At 37.6% G+C, this 20482-nt stretch overlaps 1 protein-coding gene across 1 annotated transcript in view; it reads right to left on the bottom strand.

Moving 5' to 3' along the window:
- Positions 1 to 8725, bottom strand: part of LOC128985565 (glutamyl-tRNA(Gln) amidotransferase subunit A, mitochondrial-like) — a 45924-nt gene extending 37199 nt beyond the window's left edge. Inside the window, exon 1 of the mRNA XM_054405171.1 lies at positions 8430 to 8725. Within this exon, the coding sequence (XP_054261146.1) occupies positions 8430 to 8453 (24 nt within the window). The 5' untranslated portion in view covers positions 8454 to 8725. The remainder of the gene's footprint in view (positions 1 to 8429) is intronic.
- Between the last annotated feature and the right edge of the window lie 11757 nt (positions 8726 to 20482).

Raw genomic sequence — 20482 nt, forward strand, 5'->3', positions numbered from 1 at the left:
ACTACATAAGGAGGCATACAGGATGCGGCTCGCCTGAGTGCAGCGTCAGGCAGCACTGAGGGTAGCATCTGCCTACCGAACAGTGTCCGAGCCCGCCGTCCTGGTGATTGCTGGAGTCATCCCCGTCAAACTTTTGGCGGCGGAGAGAAAGGCAATTTACCGGCGCCGTGGGGAGGACGAGGCACGAACAGAGGAACGCACCCGCACCTACCAGCTGTGGCAGGAGGGCTGGGAACAGGAGACACGGGGACTCTGGACCAGGCGACTGATACAGCAAGTCCAACCTTGGGTTGATCGGCGGTACGGAGAGGTGGACTTCTACCTCACCCAATTTCTGACGGGACACGGCTTTTTCCGGTCGTACCTGTTAAGGATGGGCAAAGCCGTGTCACCCGACTGCATATACTGCCCAGGCATTCTCGATGACCCCGCCTGGAGGCTCAACAGTTAGTAGGACTGCTGTCGGTGGACATGGTCATACCGATTATGACGGAGGGTGAGGACAATTTGACCTTTGTGTCACATTACATCCAGGGTATTCTCCGCGCCAAGAAGATCGACCTTGACCGGGATGCGGTGTAGGTAATTAAGAATCTAAATGCCAGAAACGGTGAGAGCCCTGAGGGCTTAGGTCACATGTTGGCCTGACTTGAAGTAATGTGACAAACAATTCCAGGTCTGTGTCCAACAGAGTAGAGGGGGTTTTTTAGTGAGTAGTCTGATAATTTTCAGGAGTCTCACACTACAGGCTGGCTACCTGTGTGCGTTTAAGGATTTTTCCCTCCTCTCCCTAAAAAAAAAAAAAAAAAATGTCATCTCTGTAGCTACATTCATTGCAAACTACCGCAAAGGTTGCAAATTTTACCGCTGGAAGGTAAAATACCGTAAATCAAGCATTAACTTGAGCTTATATTTTTATTTTGTACGCCTACATAATGAATACTTTTAAGTTTTATTAAGTTAATTTTTAGTTTCTTTGGATGAGGTAGTTTCCAGAACTCACCTAAAAGGTTCTATAAGACATGTTTAAATTGTTCCTAGACACAATCACAACAACTTTCTTAAATGACTTTTTTGTCGCCGAGGCTTCCTGTACACAACACCCCCCACTAGATTACTAGACACCACGCCTGAAAAACTTGCTTAAACATCGTGACAGGGTCGTTTCCTATACTAGAAACCTTACCAAGATTGCTAGACACCATGCCCAGATTACTTGACACCATTAACTTACCGGTACCTAGCCCTCCGAGTGTTATGTGTCGTAAAAGCGACTCATAACACACTTTGTGTAGTGTTTTGTGTCGCTTTTGCGACTCACAAACACTGTTTACAGCGAAGGCTCTATGACTGACTGAGTTAGGTATCGTTTTTCTTGGCAGATTCTAAGCTTTCACCCGAGGTCTGTCTCTAAGCGCTTATTTTCTCGAGCCGATCATAATTGTAGCAGACAGCTAACGTGCGTATTTGTAAACAGCTTGGTTAACCTCGCACCGATGACTGATGTGTTTTATTACGTTTATCATTGTTTTACAGTAGAACCCCTCATATCCGGCCACCACGGGACCAAGCCCCTGACCGGATAACGATTTGGCCGGATAAACCAACCTTCTATGAAAATGATAATTCATACCTAATAATAATAGGTAATCAATATATGCAATCAAAAGTATAATTTAATTCTGTTCTGGGATCATTTTTAGAAAAATAAACATGTTTGTAAAAAGAAAAAAAAATTGTAGGTTAAAGTCATTAAGTAATGAATGTACAAATATTATGATTCCAGGTAGCAAAACCTATTAAATGGAGGTAAAAATGACAATAAATTGTACTTAAAGATCATTAGGACTTAAATGGTACATGCATTTCTACTCAACATTCTTAACCATTTTGTGAAATACAAAAATTAATGTACTCGTACTGTACTGTACTAACCCCACTTTGGAAATAATATAGGTGGAAAAGATTATACAGTGAATATCATCTGTACTGTGATAAACAAAACATTGCAATTTTTTCACTCTAAATTATTTTAAGAAATTTGTTAATTATCAGTTTGTTATTAGCTCTATAGTATATTTATTTTACTAAACATAATATTTCTAAATTTGAATCATGTAAATTACTTTTCACCACACTATGATGTTTTTGGCTGTATTACATACGTTAATTGGTGGCTGAAAGTTACGTTTTGCTGGCCATGCCAGCTGTCGCCAATTTGGGGACCGAGCAGGTTTTTACAGGCCGGGGCCGCAAAATCAGCTGTCCGCTTACTTAATTAAAACAAGAATGCGTTTTAAATACACAATCAAAATCCATAGCATTGCAATATAGAATTGTGTTATTGTCACCGTTGCCTAGCAACTATTTATTTATATTTTTGCTGATTCCTCAAATTATTTCTTCACATAACCTTAAAGTTGTAGTTGTTGACGATCAGTGTGCATTATTATAGTGGTGAATAGTGGTAATAGGGTATAGTGTGGTGAAAAATAGCGTTCGTACCACGGACCGAAATGGTTTTGCAGCTCTCGATCGATTTAAGTTCTCGACTTCGTCTCGAACTTAAAAACTATCTCGAGCCGGCAAAACCTAATTTTCGGCCCTAGGTACGAAATATACTATTATCTTTAAAAAGAATATGGATAAAAATGAAAGAAATATTTTATCCTAACCTATAAACAGAAGTAACCAAGAATGATTCCTGCACAATATTTTACAATCTTCAAGGTTGAAAAAGATGGAAACTGCTTATTTCGTGCTGTAAGTGTATTCTTATTTGGCAATCAGAATAGCTTTACTAAATTACGAAATGAAACTGTTAGATATTTAGATCAACACTGGGAATCAGCTAAAATGTTTATATTAGATGAATTTGGATCCTCAGAAAAAGATGAATACATAAAATTGATGGGAGAAAATGGCACTTTTGCCACGTCTGTGGAATGTTTTGCTTTAGCCCAACTATATCAAATTAGTTTTCACATTTACCTACAACCCATACAACCACAAAAATGCACAAGAACAATGGCTATGAAACAACCTCCCATTGTAATTTCCTCTCAAAATGACAAACAGATATCAGTACCAGTGGTAAATTTATTATTGTCTGGTAATCCAACTTCAGGACACTTTGATCTACTTTTAGCAAAATCCAAAGCATGGGCCATAAAAGAGGATAACGTTAATATCATAGAAGATTTGACAGATGATCTATATAGGTGTACTGAATGCAATACAAGTTTCAAAAATAATAATAGGCTCCAACAACACTTTAAGAAAAAACACTCATCAATAACAAACTATGATCCTAACAAGTCTTCTAATAGAAAATCATTTGACAAACATCCTCTTGATGTCTTAATAAAATCTTTTGGAAATGACCAACCACAAGCCCAAAATCATAAATCATCTGAATGGAATGATAGATGGGAAAAGATTATTTCACTGAAAAGGATGCAATATGAGTTACCAAATGGATCAATAGGAAACAACTTTATTCAAATACTTGCAGATGAAATATTACTGTTGGCAAAAGGAAAAGAGATATCTGAGAGAGTGATTTGTTTTATAGCAATTATCCTTCAAGGAGACAAAATGATTAAAAAAGCTAAGGATATAAGAAGATTAATTGAAAGAAGACTAGATGAATGGCAGAATAATCTATTTGACAAACTCATCAATGAGGCCATTCGATGTGATAAATCTTTAAAGAAAACAAAATATGAGCTTGACTCTGACGAATATGAACAGTTAAAAGACTCTTATTTTAATAAATTAGTTCAAAAAGGTAAAATAAAGGAAGCCTCAAGACAGATAAATAAAAAGAATATAGGTGGTTTACTTAATCCAGAAGAAACTATTGATAATACCTCGTTTACTGTTTATGATGTATTGAAAGAAAAACACCCAAATGCTATAATTCCTGACATTAATTTGCTTAAATTACCAGATGGCATGGACCAAATTCCAAAGCTTGAAAATGCAGAAATAACAACAGAACATGTAGAAAAGATAGCAAGAAAACTTCATGGTAGTGGAGGTCCAGGAGGAAGTTCATCCGAAAATTGGACAGATTTCTTATTGCCTCATGGACAAAAGAGTACTTATTTAAGAACAGCCATAGCCACCTTGGCGATGAAATTAAATGGAGAAGTAGTACCATGGCACACTATAAGAGCTCTGATGGCAAATAGACTTATTGCAATTGACAAATGTCCAGGTGTGAGGCCCATTGGAATAGGAGAATGTCTCAGACGCATTCTGGCCAAATGCATTATTTTAGCTTTTGGCGATGATGCAAAACAAGCATTAGGTACAGATCAACTTTGTGGAGGTCTCAAATCTGGTATAGAGGGAGGAATACATTTCATGCGAAAGCAATATAGTGAACATAGTAATACCAACAAAGAATGGTGTATGATCCTGGTAGACACAGATAATGCCTTCAACAAAATAAACAGAATTCATGCTTTATGGCAAGCAAGAGTCCAATGGCCAAGCGCTGCAAGATTCATTTATAATACCTACCAATGTAGCTCAGATTTAATTTTACAAGGAAGTAATCAAAGATTGTATAGTCAAGAAGGAGTTACCCAAGGAGATCCACTATCAATGATATTATACGGTCTGGCAACACTTCCATTAATACAAGAACTAAAAAGAATGCCAAACACATCTCAAGTTTGGTATGCAGATGACTCTTCTTGTCAAGGCTCCCTTGATGATGTTGTGGAATGGTGGGAAAAGCTCTCAAAATTAGGTCCAAAATATGGGTACTTTCCTCAAGTTAATAAAACAAAATTAATTTTTAATCATGATAATATTTCCAAACAATTTAAAAAGAAAATATCAGGTATGAAAATTTGTAAGGGTAGCCAATTTCTTGGTGGATATATAGGTTCTGAAGAGGAAAAAAATTAACACATTTCTGAAAAAATTGGTTTATGGACCCAAAACATTGACAATCTGGCAAATATTGCAAAGAAATATCCACAATCTGCCTACACTGTAGTGACTAAATCTTCACAAATGGAATGGACTTTTTTTCAAAGGGTAGTTGAAACTAAATCTGAAACGTATTTAGGCCTACCTATACAACAAGCAATTAGGACATCTTTTTTTTCAAATCTATTTTGTTCAGAAGTAAGCAATGAGGAATGTGAGATTCTACATTTACCAGTAAAAAAGGGAGGAATAGGAATAATAGACCCAACAAAGCAGTCAAATTATATGTTTAAATCATCTCAAGATGGATGCAAAATTCTTACATCCTATTAAGAGAGAAAACTAAATTTTGTTTTGATTCACATGAATATGCCCTAAATTTATCGATTAAGTCATGTAAAGAAGTAAAGAAATCCATGGAAGAAGAATTATTCAGTCAGCATTTGGAAACTTTCTCAGAAAAACGGCAGAAAATTATTATGCGCAATGCAGGACCTAGAGCAAAACATGGATGCTGGCTATCATGCTTGCCTCTGAAGAAACTTAATCTGGACATGTCCCCACAAGAATTTAGAGATGCCCTTGCTCTACGTTATGGGAAAACACCAATAAACCTCCCATTAAAATGTGAAGGATGCGGAAACGAGTTCAATACAGAGCATGCTCTAAAATGTCGAAATGGAGGTCTGATAATAAAAAGACACAATGAAGTAAGAGACACAATAGGTAGCATGATGGAACAAGCCTGGGGAAACTGCATTAAAGAGCCCTTGATAGCAGAAGGCAGTCATCTCAACGAACCTGCACTAAAAGCTGATCTAGCTTGTAGAGGCGTATGGGAGACTCAGATGGAGGCATTGTTTGATGTTCGTGTCGTTGACACTGATGCTCCATCTTATGTCTCCATCCCTCATCAACAAGTTACCTATTAAGAAAGCTGAAGATGAAAAAAAACGAAAATATACTAAAGCTTGTGAACAACGACATGCATTGTTTACTCCTCTTGTTACAAGTGTTGATGGAATTTTTGGGAATGAGTTCCAAATGTTTTTAAGGGTTATGGCTGAAAAACTATCAGAGAAGTGGAAAAAACCATACAGTTTAGTAATAAGTTGGATAAGATCAAGAACAATTTGTGCTGTTTTAAGGTCAACCAGTATGTGTTTGAGGAGAACAAGAAAGAAATGGCGGTCAGCGAGAGAATTTGAAGATGGAGCTGGGATTCCAAATTTTTTTGTTTAAAAATTAATTGTTAATTTCTAATTTTACAGTCCTCTAATCTTTTTTGTAAAATTTCTATTGTAATAAAATGATTATTCTGAAAAAAAAAAAAATCAACCAACTGATCAGAGGTTAGGCCTACTGGCCTACTAGCTCAACTGAGTATAGTGACTCAGCAAATAAATGTATAAACAAACAGATAAATAATGAGTGAGAACAATTTATTTGATGACTTGAGCAGTCACAAAGACTAGTGGCTGCATCTAAACGTCTGTAAGCTGTGAGAAAAAAATTTTGATATTGGCTTCCTGGAAGGGGCCGGATAAACAGAGGACCGGTAAAACCAAGGCCGGATATGAGGGGTTCTACTGTAGTGTTAAAAATCAAAAGTAGTGATATACATGGTGCATTATAAGAAGATTTAAGTGATTTTGAAGGGCTGGTTGATGATCCTGAAGAAGTAGGTAGTGATATTGATGTAAATTATCAGCCAGATTCCTAGCTATGGTTAGGCTATGCATTCTTAGCTAAACACTATGTACCGAAATCTGTTTTTTGCCCATAACTTATTTATTTGCAAATCTACTTCCTTATATTATTTTGGAATCCTCATAAAATTCTGAACAAAGTGGCTATTTTAAAATATTTGTAGACCTATAAATTATAACAATTTATTGAGCGCAAACATAAACTTTTTTCATTTATTTTATAATTTTTAAGAAATGTTAACCCCACAAAAATTGTGAAACATTTTTTTTGTAATGTTTAGTATGTTACATTGAAGTCCATAATTTTCCAAACAAAATGTTATATAAAACAGTATACTTTAGGGCCTACATTGTTTTAAAGTTTCTAAGATACATTTTAATAAAACCCTGCGATTGCGCAATAAATGGGCGAACATTAAGACCAAAACTAGAGACACTTGGAGGGTTAAATTACTAGACACCATTACCTAGATTAACCTAACCTAACCATAATTTGGGCATGGTGTCTAGTAATGTAGGTAATGGTGTCTAGTAAGGTTTGCTTGGTGTCTAGTAATCTAGGTAAGGTGTCTAGTAATCTTGGTAATGGTGTCGGGTACAGTTTCTTAACTGGGCTATACTAATATCGATTGAAACCATTGATTCGATTAGTAACTTAAACCTTCATGCAAATTTTTCACCATCAGCAGGTTTGGTTGGTTAGGTTAGGTTATGATAGTTTAATTTTATAATAGATATATTTAAAAGTATCGATTATTGATCAATATTTTGAATTCGATAGTTTCAATCGATATTAGCATAGCCCAGTCAAGAAACTGTACCCATGGTGTCTAGTAATCTGGGTGTGGTGTCTAGTAATCTTGATGGGGTGTCTAGTATAGTAAACTGCCCTGTCACGATGTTTAAGCGAGTTTTTCAGGGGTGGTGTCTAGTAATCTCGGCATGGTATCTAAGTTACCGTACAGGTAGTGTCGGCAACAAAAAAGTCATTTGAGAGAGTTGTAGTGTTGGTGTCTAGAAACAGGTTAAAAACGTTTTATAAGTTGGGACGTTTTAGGTGAGTTCTGGGAGGTAATTAAATAGGGTCAGATTAAGGCAACACCAAATACGAAAAATCCCACTCCCCAGAGCCATACACCTAACTTACCGGCTTATTTATTTAAAACACAGAGGATACACGTCCGGTAACCAGACGTGGATTGGGCGTCCGGTAGTGACGTCACCGGGTTGTGGGGTCCCGGAACGCCATTACCACAACGATACGATGTTCGGCCAGCGTTGTTCGTGGTGTAGTGGATAGAGTGCTCGGCTGATATCCAAGAGGTCCCTGGTTTGAAACCCATCGGTTTCTTTAACTTTTTGTCACAGATTTTGCTTTGAATGTAATTTCTTCTTAGGCCCCTAACTGTACATCTTTTGTTAGAATTTTTGGCATTTATAATTTTATGTTATGAAGAGAATTGAACCTTCATTTGATTTTTTTCATTTTCAGCAAGTTTGGTTGGTTAGGTTAGGATATGACAGTAACTGCCGGACGCCTAATCCACGTCCTGTTACCGGACGTGTATCCTCTGCGTATTTAAAAACTATGCCTAGGCCTACAGGCTATGAGAAGGCCTATGGACCAATCTATAAACATTCAAACAGTCTGCACAAAACCGGACGTAGGCCTAGGCCTATGGCAATATTGCAACCATAACTTAATAACTAGAATCAAGAATCAAGTCTAACCAGAAATCAAGAACTACGTTTTCACTTGGCTACATAATTTACCTTAGCAATGTTTAACCTTAACATTTTGATGGGTAGATAGTTGTTGTGTCTTATTTAGACCAGACCTACCGCCTATACTTTGTCAAAGTGATGAGTAAAGTAAACCACAATAAAATTTGCAATCGACTTGAAGTTTCATTTGAATGTATGTACAAGACAAGGGGCTTATAGGACACTTATTGTGTTAATTGCCATAATGGTTTATTGGTTTATAAATTCAAAAACTTTCTGTCAACGGAACGACCGAACTACAACTAATTAATGACTGACTAAAACTAAACAACAAAATAACAACAACAACACGTAAATAGGTGGTAGACGGAATTGGCACACGGGAGGGACTAAGGCTAAAGGTGTAGTGACGTCATATCTCTAGTGGCTAATGTCTACTCTTGAGGCAACACGATTACCGTAACGAAACGATGTGATTTCAGCGGCGTTCGTGGCATTAGTGCAGTAGAAATAATCGAAAATATAGCTTTAAGGTACGTTTTGCCGTCGCTGAGCGGCAGTCGCGGGACACTGATCAAAGGGGTATTGCATAGTCCTGTTTTGCTTGGAGCTACTGTCGCTAGAGCCGCGAGCTGCAGTCGCTGGGTACTGCCACGGCCGCCTTAAGGTACGTTTTGCCTGAAGCGACAGGTGCGACGGTCGCGCAGCGACCGTCGCTGAGCGGCAGTCGCGAGACACTGATCAAAGGGGTTTTGCATAGTCCTGTTTTGCTTGGAGCTACTGTCGCTTGAGCCGCGAGCTGCAGTCGCTGGGTACTGCTCCAAGACCAGTCAGGAGCGACAGTCGCTTAGCGACAGTTACATTTCTGATTGTTTTTATAGTGTACACCATTCGATTCCGTCTCCCGAGCGCCGAGTCTCCCGAGCGCCGCGTCTCTCCAGCGCCGAACGGGTTACCTGGCTTAATCTGACAGTTTTGACAGTCGAATGGGAATCCACAAAAACAACGGACCGCAGTAAAGTCGTGTGCTCAATTGAGCATTGTAGGCGGGTAGGCCTAGATCAGCAGTCAATATCACTGAGCTAAAATTATAACTGGAGGTAGCACTGCCATGGCAGAAGTCTGTCAAAAGCGAGTCGCTGATTTTGTTAGGTTGGTATAGCAGTAAGTTTTCTTACCATAGCAATAACATGGCTTCTTATAACTAGGTTGGTATAGCAGTGAGTATTTTTGTCATACTTGAATACTTTTAATACTTTAAAAATTTTCTTTGAAATGGCGACCATACAAAGTAGATATTTTAAGCCAAGTATAATAATAGCCATAGCAATAATATGGCTTCTTATAACTCACACCTCACGCAAACATGGCGGCTGGCGACACGCATCTTTGACATTCAGTGCTACCTCCAGTTAGAATTATAGCTCAGTGGTCAATATTTAATTTATATTACTAGAATGATTTGGTTTAACTACAGACAATAGACCATTATTTTTTGTCTTTGGGTATACTTTGTCTATGGTTTAACATTACAAATCAAGTCCAGTAATATAAAAAGTGGCCTTCTGGCTTTTTTATTTAGAATACATACTTTAAACAAATTAAGGAAATAAAGGAACTGTTTTGTAAAAAAGTTAAACTAACAAATATATTTATTATTCTCGGTGGGCACGAAATCAAGCAAGCGGCAACACTTTAAACTCTAAAAATCTACAGATCTAACCACTTAGACTGACATGTGAAAGAGGCGAGGACCTAATAAATTTGTCGTTGATAAAATATGAAAATATAAAAAATACCCGAACCAATAATTTGAATAAAATATGCAATAGGCCTAATTTGATTTTTCAATCCAAATTCCAATTGCATTTATTTTTAATTTTCCTATTTTATCAGTGAAAAATTAGTTAAGTCCTCACCTCTCTCACTAGTACAGTATTTCAATGTTATTAGATCCGTGCCAAAAAAGCTAACTCACTATTTATTATAATACCTTTGGCATGAACTTAAAACATTGAAATCCTTTTAAAATAAAACTACCACCCGTTATAATTTGGTTCAACCATTATACCACATGCAGTTATTGCATGCTAAGTTTAAAACTGGCATTGTTATAAAATTGTTTTTAAATAATAAATTTCCAAGAACCTTTAATTAAACTAAACTCTGCATATCAGATGAAAAGTAAAAATCTGTTTGCCTTCTACATTATTTATAGACTCATATTTGTTTGTATGATGGCATTGGTCATTAATATAGTCAATGATGAAGTTTCAATGTGTTTTGTCCTGTATTGTCCTTTAAATAATTCATTTACAACCACGCAACAGCCGCGAAGAAGGTATAATATGATGAAAATAGAAATGAATAATATCAAAACTATGTCCGTGCACTAATGAAACTGTTCTCATACCTAGTGAAATTGTATTTTGAGTTTAATGAAATTATTATGATACATATTGACTGCTTCACAGATTAAACTAATTGTAACCGGAGAAGAAAACATATTCATGTTCTCATAAGAAAACATATTAACCCTCATCACTTCTACATCACTGAGCAGACCATTTGGTAATTTATGGCTTCGGCGCTCGGGATACTCTTTTGCTTTCGGCGCTCGGGAGACTCGGCGCTCGGGAGACGCAACGCACCATTCTGACAAGTTCGGTAACCTATTATTTTCGCTATATGGCGTCGGCCAACGTCTGTGATTAAGTTAAATTTTAGTGGTTAAGAAGACGACAGTTTATTAGAAGAAGTGGCAAAATACCCCGCGCTTTATGATTTGAAACATATCTCCTACAAAGACCAAAGAATGAAGGACAACGTCAGGTTAGTTTAAACCTGACGTTGTCCTTTATTCTTTGGTCTTATTATTTTACAAGTTATTTTAATATATTAGTAAGTTAGGTTATTTAGATTGTCGACTTAAAAGACTTCTAATTAAATTTTCGTTTAGGTGCTTCAAAAAATATTGCTCTGTGTAAATGGTTATTGATCAAATTGGCTTAAAAGTCAGGCGTGTCATATTAAAATATATAAAATGCCAATTATTAAAGTAATGTGGTTATTCAAATATTAATGGAGTATATAATTCAATTGGTATTTTTTTCATTTACAATACAATCAATAAAATATAATTTTCACTCTGTGAGGAGGTTGTTTATAACACTGATTTCCAATTCAAGTTATGCTTGTGTACTGCAATTTACGGATAAATTGAGTAATTTTATTACATTTTGGCTTGTGACATGGCAGTTTTGGAATGTTTCATATAACAAATAACTAGGCCTATAAGGAATACTTTATTTGTTAAGTTTTACCTGTTATAATAAGTGAATTTATCGATTTTATTTAGTGACTTAATACTTAGTGCGCACTTTTGAGGTTAGGTGCACTGACGGTACCACGTCTCGTGACGCCAAAGAAGTTGTCGCTCCAAGCAAAACAGTCTACCATCCCGCGACTGCCGCTCGGCGACAGTCGCTGCGCGACCGTCGCACCTGTCGCTTCAGGCAAAACGTACCTTTAAAGGGTGCCGTGTTTCCCCCGGACGTGCTTGAGGCGGACAGTGCGTGAGCCGGACAAAACTGGTTCGGGTGGGTAATTGAGCGGACGCCTCCCTGCATCTACCCGGCTCGCGGGGAATATCCCCGTTACCGAATCGTCCGAGGAATTATCGCGTTTTTGCCTCCCAGCGCCCAGTTCTTTCAACCACACATAAACTACCGAAGCAATATAGCTCTGATTATGTAGGTTAATAGCTAAGAGACTATGTTTTATCTATAACTAGCAGAGTACCAGTCCTTCGTACGGGGTTTGCATATAAGTATAAATGTTTATTGCAGTTATGGGAGAAGACGCGGTTTAAGACAATTTGGTCTTTTAATTTATACGGTATCCTATAGTAGTGTAACACACATCTACCATAGCCCTAATGTTCTACCACTGCACCTAAGCCATGGAAAAAAGTAAAGTTCTCATTGTGTACCACAACTTTTGGTTGCTAGTTGGTTCAAATTAGCTGTGGTCATAAATGCAAAAAAAAATAGTGCTGTACCCTATTGGCAAGCCTTATAACTTTTTAATGCTATTTAATATCATAGAACCAACTTGTGCAGTTGAAAAGGCTGACAAAATTCTTTAATTTCTTTAAATATGAATACTCATAAGGTTAACATGAGACACTCCATGGCCAGAGCCACTGGGGTGGAGCCTGAAAGGATTTTTGAGGTAAGAATATGTCTTTATGTTAATCGGGAATGTCAGCTATCGTCATTCCAAATTTCAACCTTGTCTATGGTTTAGTATTCTTCGCGTTTACTTGTCACAAACATACATCCATCCATCCATCCATCCATCCATACATCCATATACATCCAAACTTTCTTACTTATAATATTTAGATGGATAAGTAAACTGTTGTAATATTGCTCGTTTATGAATAGATTTTCTTTAAACTTGGCAAATTTATTTATTTCATACTAAGCTAATAATATTTTTCTAAAAATCACACTTCGTTACCCTCCCTGTAGGCAGCAAACCTAGGTACTCGTTAAACCTAACGTTATTGAATTAGATTGAATTGAAAATAAAGCCACACAAATGGAAATTTGCTTTGGCTGCAGGTTTGCTGCGGTGGGGGTATTATGGAATTGTAATTGATGTAGAAAGAAGACTTTGTGGTAGTACATGATTTCTAATGCATATAAGATACTAAATAAATCAATCCCGTTGGTCACATTAGTTGTGCCGGGCCGGTCAGCCGGTCGCTTGTTATTTTATTGAACTACTACTGCAAATCAGCGCTACTATTCGTATTTGCTAGCAGCTATACCCGTGCCTTGCAACGGGGTCAGTATGCAAAAGATAGGTTCTTTAAAAATGCCAAATGGTTACACCATTTAATTTAGAAACAAAATTTAACTGTATTACTTAACTTGATAATAGTACGTTTTTGTTAACTCATACTGTTAATACTTATTTAGGCTCGGCCTACCTACGATACAAAACCAATGATGGATTTAAAGGTATAATAAAAGAATGTGTTTAATGGTTTGCACTGTAAACGAAAAGCTATCACAATAGTTCCAAACCAAAAAATAGAAAAAAAGGAAAATATAAATAAATATGGAAAATTATGGGTAATTTTCTAACATATTTTTGTGAAATTATAATCAGGCAAATGGAAATTCGCTCAGTCTATAGATTTGCTGCGGCAGGGGATTATATATTATACTGGTTTACACAAAAATAATTCCAAGAAATAAACCTCATAAAACTCACGCTAAGGGCCTAGGTTGATACGGCAATGATTATAGAATATTCATTAGTTTCTATACCGGTATCTATAAATGATTTTTTTTTACAACAAATTTTTTCCAGTAAAACATTATTACAGCATTTCACTAGAACAGACTCAGTATAATAGATCATAAACATAAACAAATGAAGTAACTGAAAGAATCATATACTTATGAAATCACATTAACATATTATGGTTTGACAGCTCCATTTAAGTAATGTTAAATAATGTTTACAATAGGGCTAGTGACATCATTATTTTAAATTTATAATCCTTACCCTCTCTGTTCTAACATTCGTGTAGTATTTAATTTGTTTGAACCAGCTGTGTGGCATTGTGAAATCAAAATTCATTTGACAGTTTGTTAGTTCTGCTTGTTTACATTTTTGAGCTTTGTAGGTTTGTTCTTTGTACTAGAGTCTAAACCTTCGCTAAATCATTACGATGTTGTCCCCTGGCACTGCGGAGTGGGGGAAGCAAAGCATTTTATTGGCTGAGGGAACACCATTACCGCAACGATACGGTTTGTAGCCACCGGCCTCGGTGGTCTAATGGATAACGTGCCGGGCTGAGGATCAGGAGGTACCAGGTTCGAATCCTCTCGGTAGCACTAACTTTTTGTCTAAGATTTCTGCATTATCAGCAAGTTTGGTTAGGTTATGACAGTTTAATTTGTTAATTAAAACATTATAAAATTCAATTTGAGCTATTATAATTTTAGAACTATTTTTTTCTATTAGTAAACCTTGTTCGATTTTTCATTATCAGCAAGTTTGGTTGGTTTGGTTAGGTTATGACAATTTAATTTTATTAAATTCTAAAATTGAATTCAAGGCATTTATAATTTTATTTTATGAACAGAACTATTTTTTTCGATTAGTAAACCTTCATTCGATTATTATTTTATATATTTTTTATATAATCAGCATGTTTGTTTGGTTAGGTTAGTTTATGACAGTTTAATTTTATAAATATTCATTTTTTAACTTATTTAAAAACTGCAGCTTAGGTATATGATATGCATGTAAAACAACGCGGGCTTGTTTGGACGCCGTCTAGAGGGGAGGTGGAGGGAGGGAGAATCATTTCCCCCACTCCGCAGCGCCAGGGGACAACATCGTGATGATTTAGCGAAGGTTTAGACTCTAGTTGTTCTTTGTTACCATGGATACCATCAATCAATATTTACTTTTAAATCTCTCACCTCAAATTTTTGAAAGCCCACGGGGCAGAGCCCTAGGACAATATCGAAGCGGGAATAGTTCTATATGTATCCTCGGAGCTGTAGCTACAGTTGTGTGCAATTTGAGTCCAGTCGGTTCAGTAGTTTTTGAGATTATCTCATACAAACACACAAACACCACCTCTTCTTTAATAGTATCCTTATATGTATAATACGTGAAGGCAATTTCTAGGAAACACTACTCCTCCGTTAATAATGGACGGATTTTTACAAACGACGTGTCAAAATAAAGTATTTTTTGTGTAGACACCCCGTTCACCAATACCTGTAATAAAAGTCCTCCGGCTTTTCCCCACAGGCCATCAATGTTGGAGTTTCTCCCATAAGATTACATGGGTGAATCTAAATATTTAATTGGAAACTTTGTCCCCACTAATTTGAGAGAACGGCTCGGCGTAGCAACTTGATAGAGGTGTCCAAAGAAAGGTCTTGGTCTGTAGATGAGTTATCAAAAGAAAAACTAAGCAAAATCCCTTAGGACTCTGCCCCAGAAGCCTTTAAAGATCCCTCCACAGAGTTGTTTACTTTTTGGCCATGTGAATAATACTTTTTAATAAAACAGCTGTTCATTTTTAAATTGTATTTCAAACCACACACATTTAATGGGAGTTGTTACTGAATTCTACCAAATAAGTATTTGCAATGTTATTTTCTGATTAAACAAAAATTGATTTTCTTCTTTATCATGTCATGTTTTGCAACGTTCCGTTACGAAATCAGTGTAAAATCCTTTTATCACAGCAATTCTTAAATTATTTCTTATTGAATTATCTTATATCTATTGTACGGGTAGGTGTCTGCTTTTTCACCATTTTTGCCTACATTACATTTTGTCATATTATTCTACACATATCAAATATTTATGTGGAAATATCTGCTCTTATCCTTATCGTGTCTAATAAAATCCAAACATAGAAACCTTGCCTAAAATGGTACCCATATTGAAATAGTATATTTCGTACCTAGGGCCGAAAATTAGGTTTTGCCGGCTCGAGATAGTTTTTAAGTTCGAGACGAAGTCGAGAACTTAAATCGATCGAGAGCTGCAAAACCATTTTGGTCCGTGGTACGGACGCTATTTTTCACCACACTATACCCTATTACCACTATTCACGACTATATAGTCAACACAACTACAACTTTAAGGTTATGTGAAGAAATTATTTGAGGAATCAGCAAAAATAAAAATAAATAGTTGCTTGGCAACGGTGATAATAACACAATTCTATTGCAATGCTATGGATTTTGATTGTGTATTTAAAATGCATTCATGTTTTAAGTAAGTAAGCGGACAGCTGATTTTGCGGCCCCGGCCTGTAAAAACCTGCTCGGTCCCCAAATTACGATGACAGCTGGCATGGCCAGCAAAACGTAACTTTCAGCCACCAATTAACGTATGTAATACAGCCAAAAACATTATAGTGTGGTGAAAAAATATTTGCACCTGCCTTTGTTACGGACTTTGGCACACTGGTTTGGTAACATTATTGAAAATAACACGACGTTTTGGCTGTAAAATATGGCACAAAGAGAAAATACTATTTAAGCAGCTACTCTCATGACAGAAAGGCCATATTCCTTTTAAACTAGATCACATAATCCTTTATAAGATACGTTGATTAATATGTAAACGTCAATATATACGTAACAGCCAATTTACAGTATTTTTGCTTTTTGGAAATGTCCCATTGCTATGTCATTTGCATGATTTGTTGTCAATGAAACCACATTACCATATGAACTAGAAGGCCCCTAACAGTTCAAGAATAAAAGCCAACTTCACTTCAAGTATTCCACTACACCTAACATTCCGTAGAGAGATTATATTGACTACTTTATGGATAAGGCTGAGACAACTAACTGACATCCCCCATGTCAAGGAATTCCAGCAGTAAACCACAATCATTTTCTCAAAAATATGCTAGAGGGTTCATTCGTTAGCACAGAAGTACGATATGAACTGACGCGACGTGACGAAGGAAAAATGAAACTTACACTGTAACGGATATACCAATTTGAAGTTAGAATATGTCTTCCCAAACATTATTTTCTTTTGAAATAAAACCATGTTACAAATCACGGAAGTGTTTAACTACAAAAGATCCACCAATACGATTTTAATACTGTTTAAAAGTTCTTCCTAAGAAAGAGATACTACAGTACTAATAATAACACCGATGACGTACGGTATGGGGAATATGTTATTCATTGAATGATCAACCAAATTTGGCAACTAACGCAATTAATATCATTATTGTTGTTACACTTATTACTCTTAAAACAATGCTAAATGCTCAAAATGTGTATATTTCACCCAATGTATTGCAGTGTATTGAATGTATTGAACCGCAGGGGGCTCACGCTTGCGTGGGTTCGTGGCCTGGGCGACCACGCGGACCCTAGCTCTCCCAGAGGGGAGGTAACTGCCCGGTGTCAGACCCGGCACTTCAGGTAGACCACAGTTATGGACGACTGGTAAGCGCCAGCCCCTTAGGGGGAGCCTCCAGTGACATTCCCTCCATTCAGGGTGGGGGGGGGGTGTTTAGCTCTCAGTGACGCCGTTAATTCCGCCTCTCCTCAACTACCTGTAACTGTGGTTGTGACTGAGTCCTACCTGTTGTGTTCGACTGACATTTTGTGAGGCATATCCTCGACTTTGGAAGTAGCCTCGTCCTGGGAGGTGAAATACCTAGCCCCCAGAGGGGAGGTAAATGCTCCGTGTTGGTATCGGCATTTTCAAGTTGGCCACAGACATGGTCGACTGGGCATCGGGTCCCAGTGACATTCCTTTATCCAGGATGGAGGGGTGTTTAGCTCTAGGAGAGATGGAAGTACATCATAATCTCTAACCTACCTGTGTCTGTGGTACTTTGGGCTTCGGCCTGCTTGTGATGTGCGACCAGCATTCAGTGGGCAAATCCTCGACTTTGGAAGTAACCTTTCCTGGAGGTGAAAACGGGCAAGTACCCGCAGCTCACGGGGACACTCAAGGGCAACGTAACTTTCCGCAGTGTGAGGGCAACGGTTTGTAGGTACTTATGCAAACCTATCCCTGTCTCTGAGCACGGACGGTATGGTTATCTTGAGTGTGGGGGGTTCTTCCCGGAACCTCAATTGAGTCAAGGGTGTCGCCACCTCTGGTGGATAGGTTCATCCGGGTGGGTCCCACTTCTATACCTGCCTCCTTTTGGGAAACCCTGATGGCCTGGCAGTGATGTTGGGTCTGACGGGCAAACGAAGTAGATCGGGTGCTGGGTCCGAGCCCGCCAGGGGTATCTGGGGATCTATCGCTCTGGATATCTCTGGTTCCCAGCAATGGGTCAGGCCTCGATCGGGCAGCGGTGTAAATGGGAGATTGGGGTTCCCCCCGTCAGCGTGCTGATGGTCCCCTTCCTCCTGGCTATTGATGGCGGGTTCTGCCTGTCAGGGATGAGATAGGTCCCGAGTGTTGCTTGCACTAAATGCGTCGGGGCGCTCTACTATGGACCTCTAGGTTCCGACCTAGTGGAACCCAGGTGGAGTGACGCTTAAACAAGCAGCCGGAATCCCTGGTTAGGATTGAGGGGCAACCCTCTTTCCGAAGGGTCTGCTTCGGCAGCCGGCGAGCCTGATGACCTTAAGTCATCCGCCCATGATGTGCTAAAGGTTGATGCGTAAGCTTCGGCCTACATCATGGGGCCCGGGTATGTCCTGTAGGATAGGTACCGGGTAAGCAGTCAGGGGGCTTCGGCTCTCATGACAACAAATCTAAAAAATCTAAAAAAAAAAAAAAAAAAAAAAATGTATTGCAGTTAGATGAATTAAGGTAAGCCTTGAAGAAAGTAACCGTCGATTTCGACGGGTTTCACCTAGTAGATTTCTAATAACCCAATTGCAGTAACATGTAGGCCTATTCACCTCTGGTTACTCCCCGTGGACGTCCAAATTTTAAATGTTAACATTTTAGAAGGGTTAGACAAATCATGAAACTCTAAAATGCTATGGAATCCAACCAAAAATAAGGTAGAAAATAGAATTTAAGACAAACATTCGGTGATTGGCTCACACATCTACATGCTTTTTTAGTTAAAAAATGGCGACAGCTGGTCCATATAGATGGGATGTTTACTTCAGTACCCAATAGTGAATAAGGTGTACATTACATGTTTTCGTCGAGTTTTCGACCACCGGACGACCACTAGTATTATTTAATTTATAGATCACTTGACTTGATTAAAGTAAAGCCATAGTTCAAACATACTCCCCTAGTAGATTTCTCATCTCGTATGGAACAGCTGAAGCCGGTGCATAACCAAACAGTAAAGCACAAATCCTTAAATTAACCCTAAAATAATAAAAAAAATCCGTCGACACTAACGCACACAGTGTCGCCGAACATGGACTAGACACGAAAGACGAGCTTCAAAATTTACAATGGGATAATAAGTCTACTAGTGGTTGGTTAGTCTAGTCAATGGTTTCACCTAGAACAAAATGAGCCTTACGCGCAAAACTGGGGTTTTGAGTGTTCGTATTTTTTATTTCCAATGGACATAGGCACGTTTCAAGTAATTAAAAGCCTTCTCAAGCTTGTAGAGAATAGCCTACATCAAAATAGTTTCATCGTGATCTGTTTGTTCGTTTTCCCGTCGAAGAGAGCGTAAAATAACATCTTAGCGTCACAGACAGACAGACAGAAATTGAGTAAGCACGCGTTTCTGCTTTCCTATCGTATGACTCGTTCCATACGATGAAACTAACCGAAACATTTATCATTCTAAGCCAGACAAAACTCTAATTTTAGCGAATTTCCCATATATTCCATATAGCAATTACAGTAGATCTCATGGTAAGACTAGATCCAGGACCGATTTACTTTTTCGTTTTGATAGGGTGTTTTACGGGGTGAAAATTGATTTTTCCTATGTTTGACCCTAAAAACACAAAGTTTTATAATTTCCCTCCAAGCCATTTTGTAGAGCTTACATTTTTTTATGAATATTTTAGTAAAAATCGAACCCGGTAATTGGAAATTATGCAAAGTCTGCAGGTTTGTTGCGGCGGGGATATTATTTACATAGATTTTTGGTTCTTATGTCACTGAATTGTATTCACAGCATTAGTCATTAACATAAATTTCTGTGTATTCAAAATATACTGAACTAATAAGTAAAGAATTGAAACAATTCAAAGATTTGAATATAGTCGAGTAAATCCGTAAGAAGACAACCCTAAGAAAATTGCTTAATTAAAGATTGGTTATTTTGACTAAGAATTGTGTGCATTTACTAGTGAAACGGTGTAAAGAAATCGGAGTCTCTGAAGTCCAAAATTAAAGATGGCGTAAACGATTTTTGTCAAATACTTGTATACTGTTCATTCAAACATTTTTTATTTATGAGTATTTTTTGCTTGAAACAATCATTTTTGGGGAGAGTGTATTTAATTGATCTGTTGGGTATATTTATATTTATGCTGTTAGGAGATAGTTACGTTTCTAAATTTCAAATATTGTCAAACATCTAGAGTTGTTTACGATCGCATAAACCACTCATTCGTTCTGCTAGGGCAATT

Source organism: Macrosteles quadrilineatus, unplaced genomic scaffold (genome assembly GCF_028750875.1).
Source record: "Macrosteles quadrilineatus isolate MER2022 unplaced genomic scaffold, UCM_ALF_1.0 Scaffold_2__2_contigs__length_208266976, whole genome shotgun sequence".
Classification (NCBI taxonomy): Eukaryota; Metazoa; Arthropoda; class Insecta; order Hemiptera; family Cicadellidae; genus Macrosteles; species Macrosteles quadrilineatus.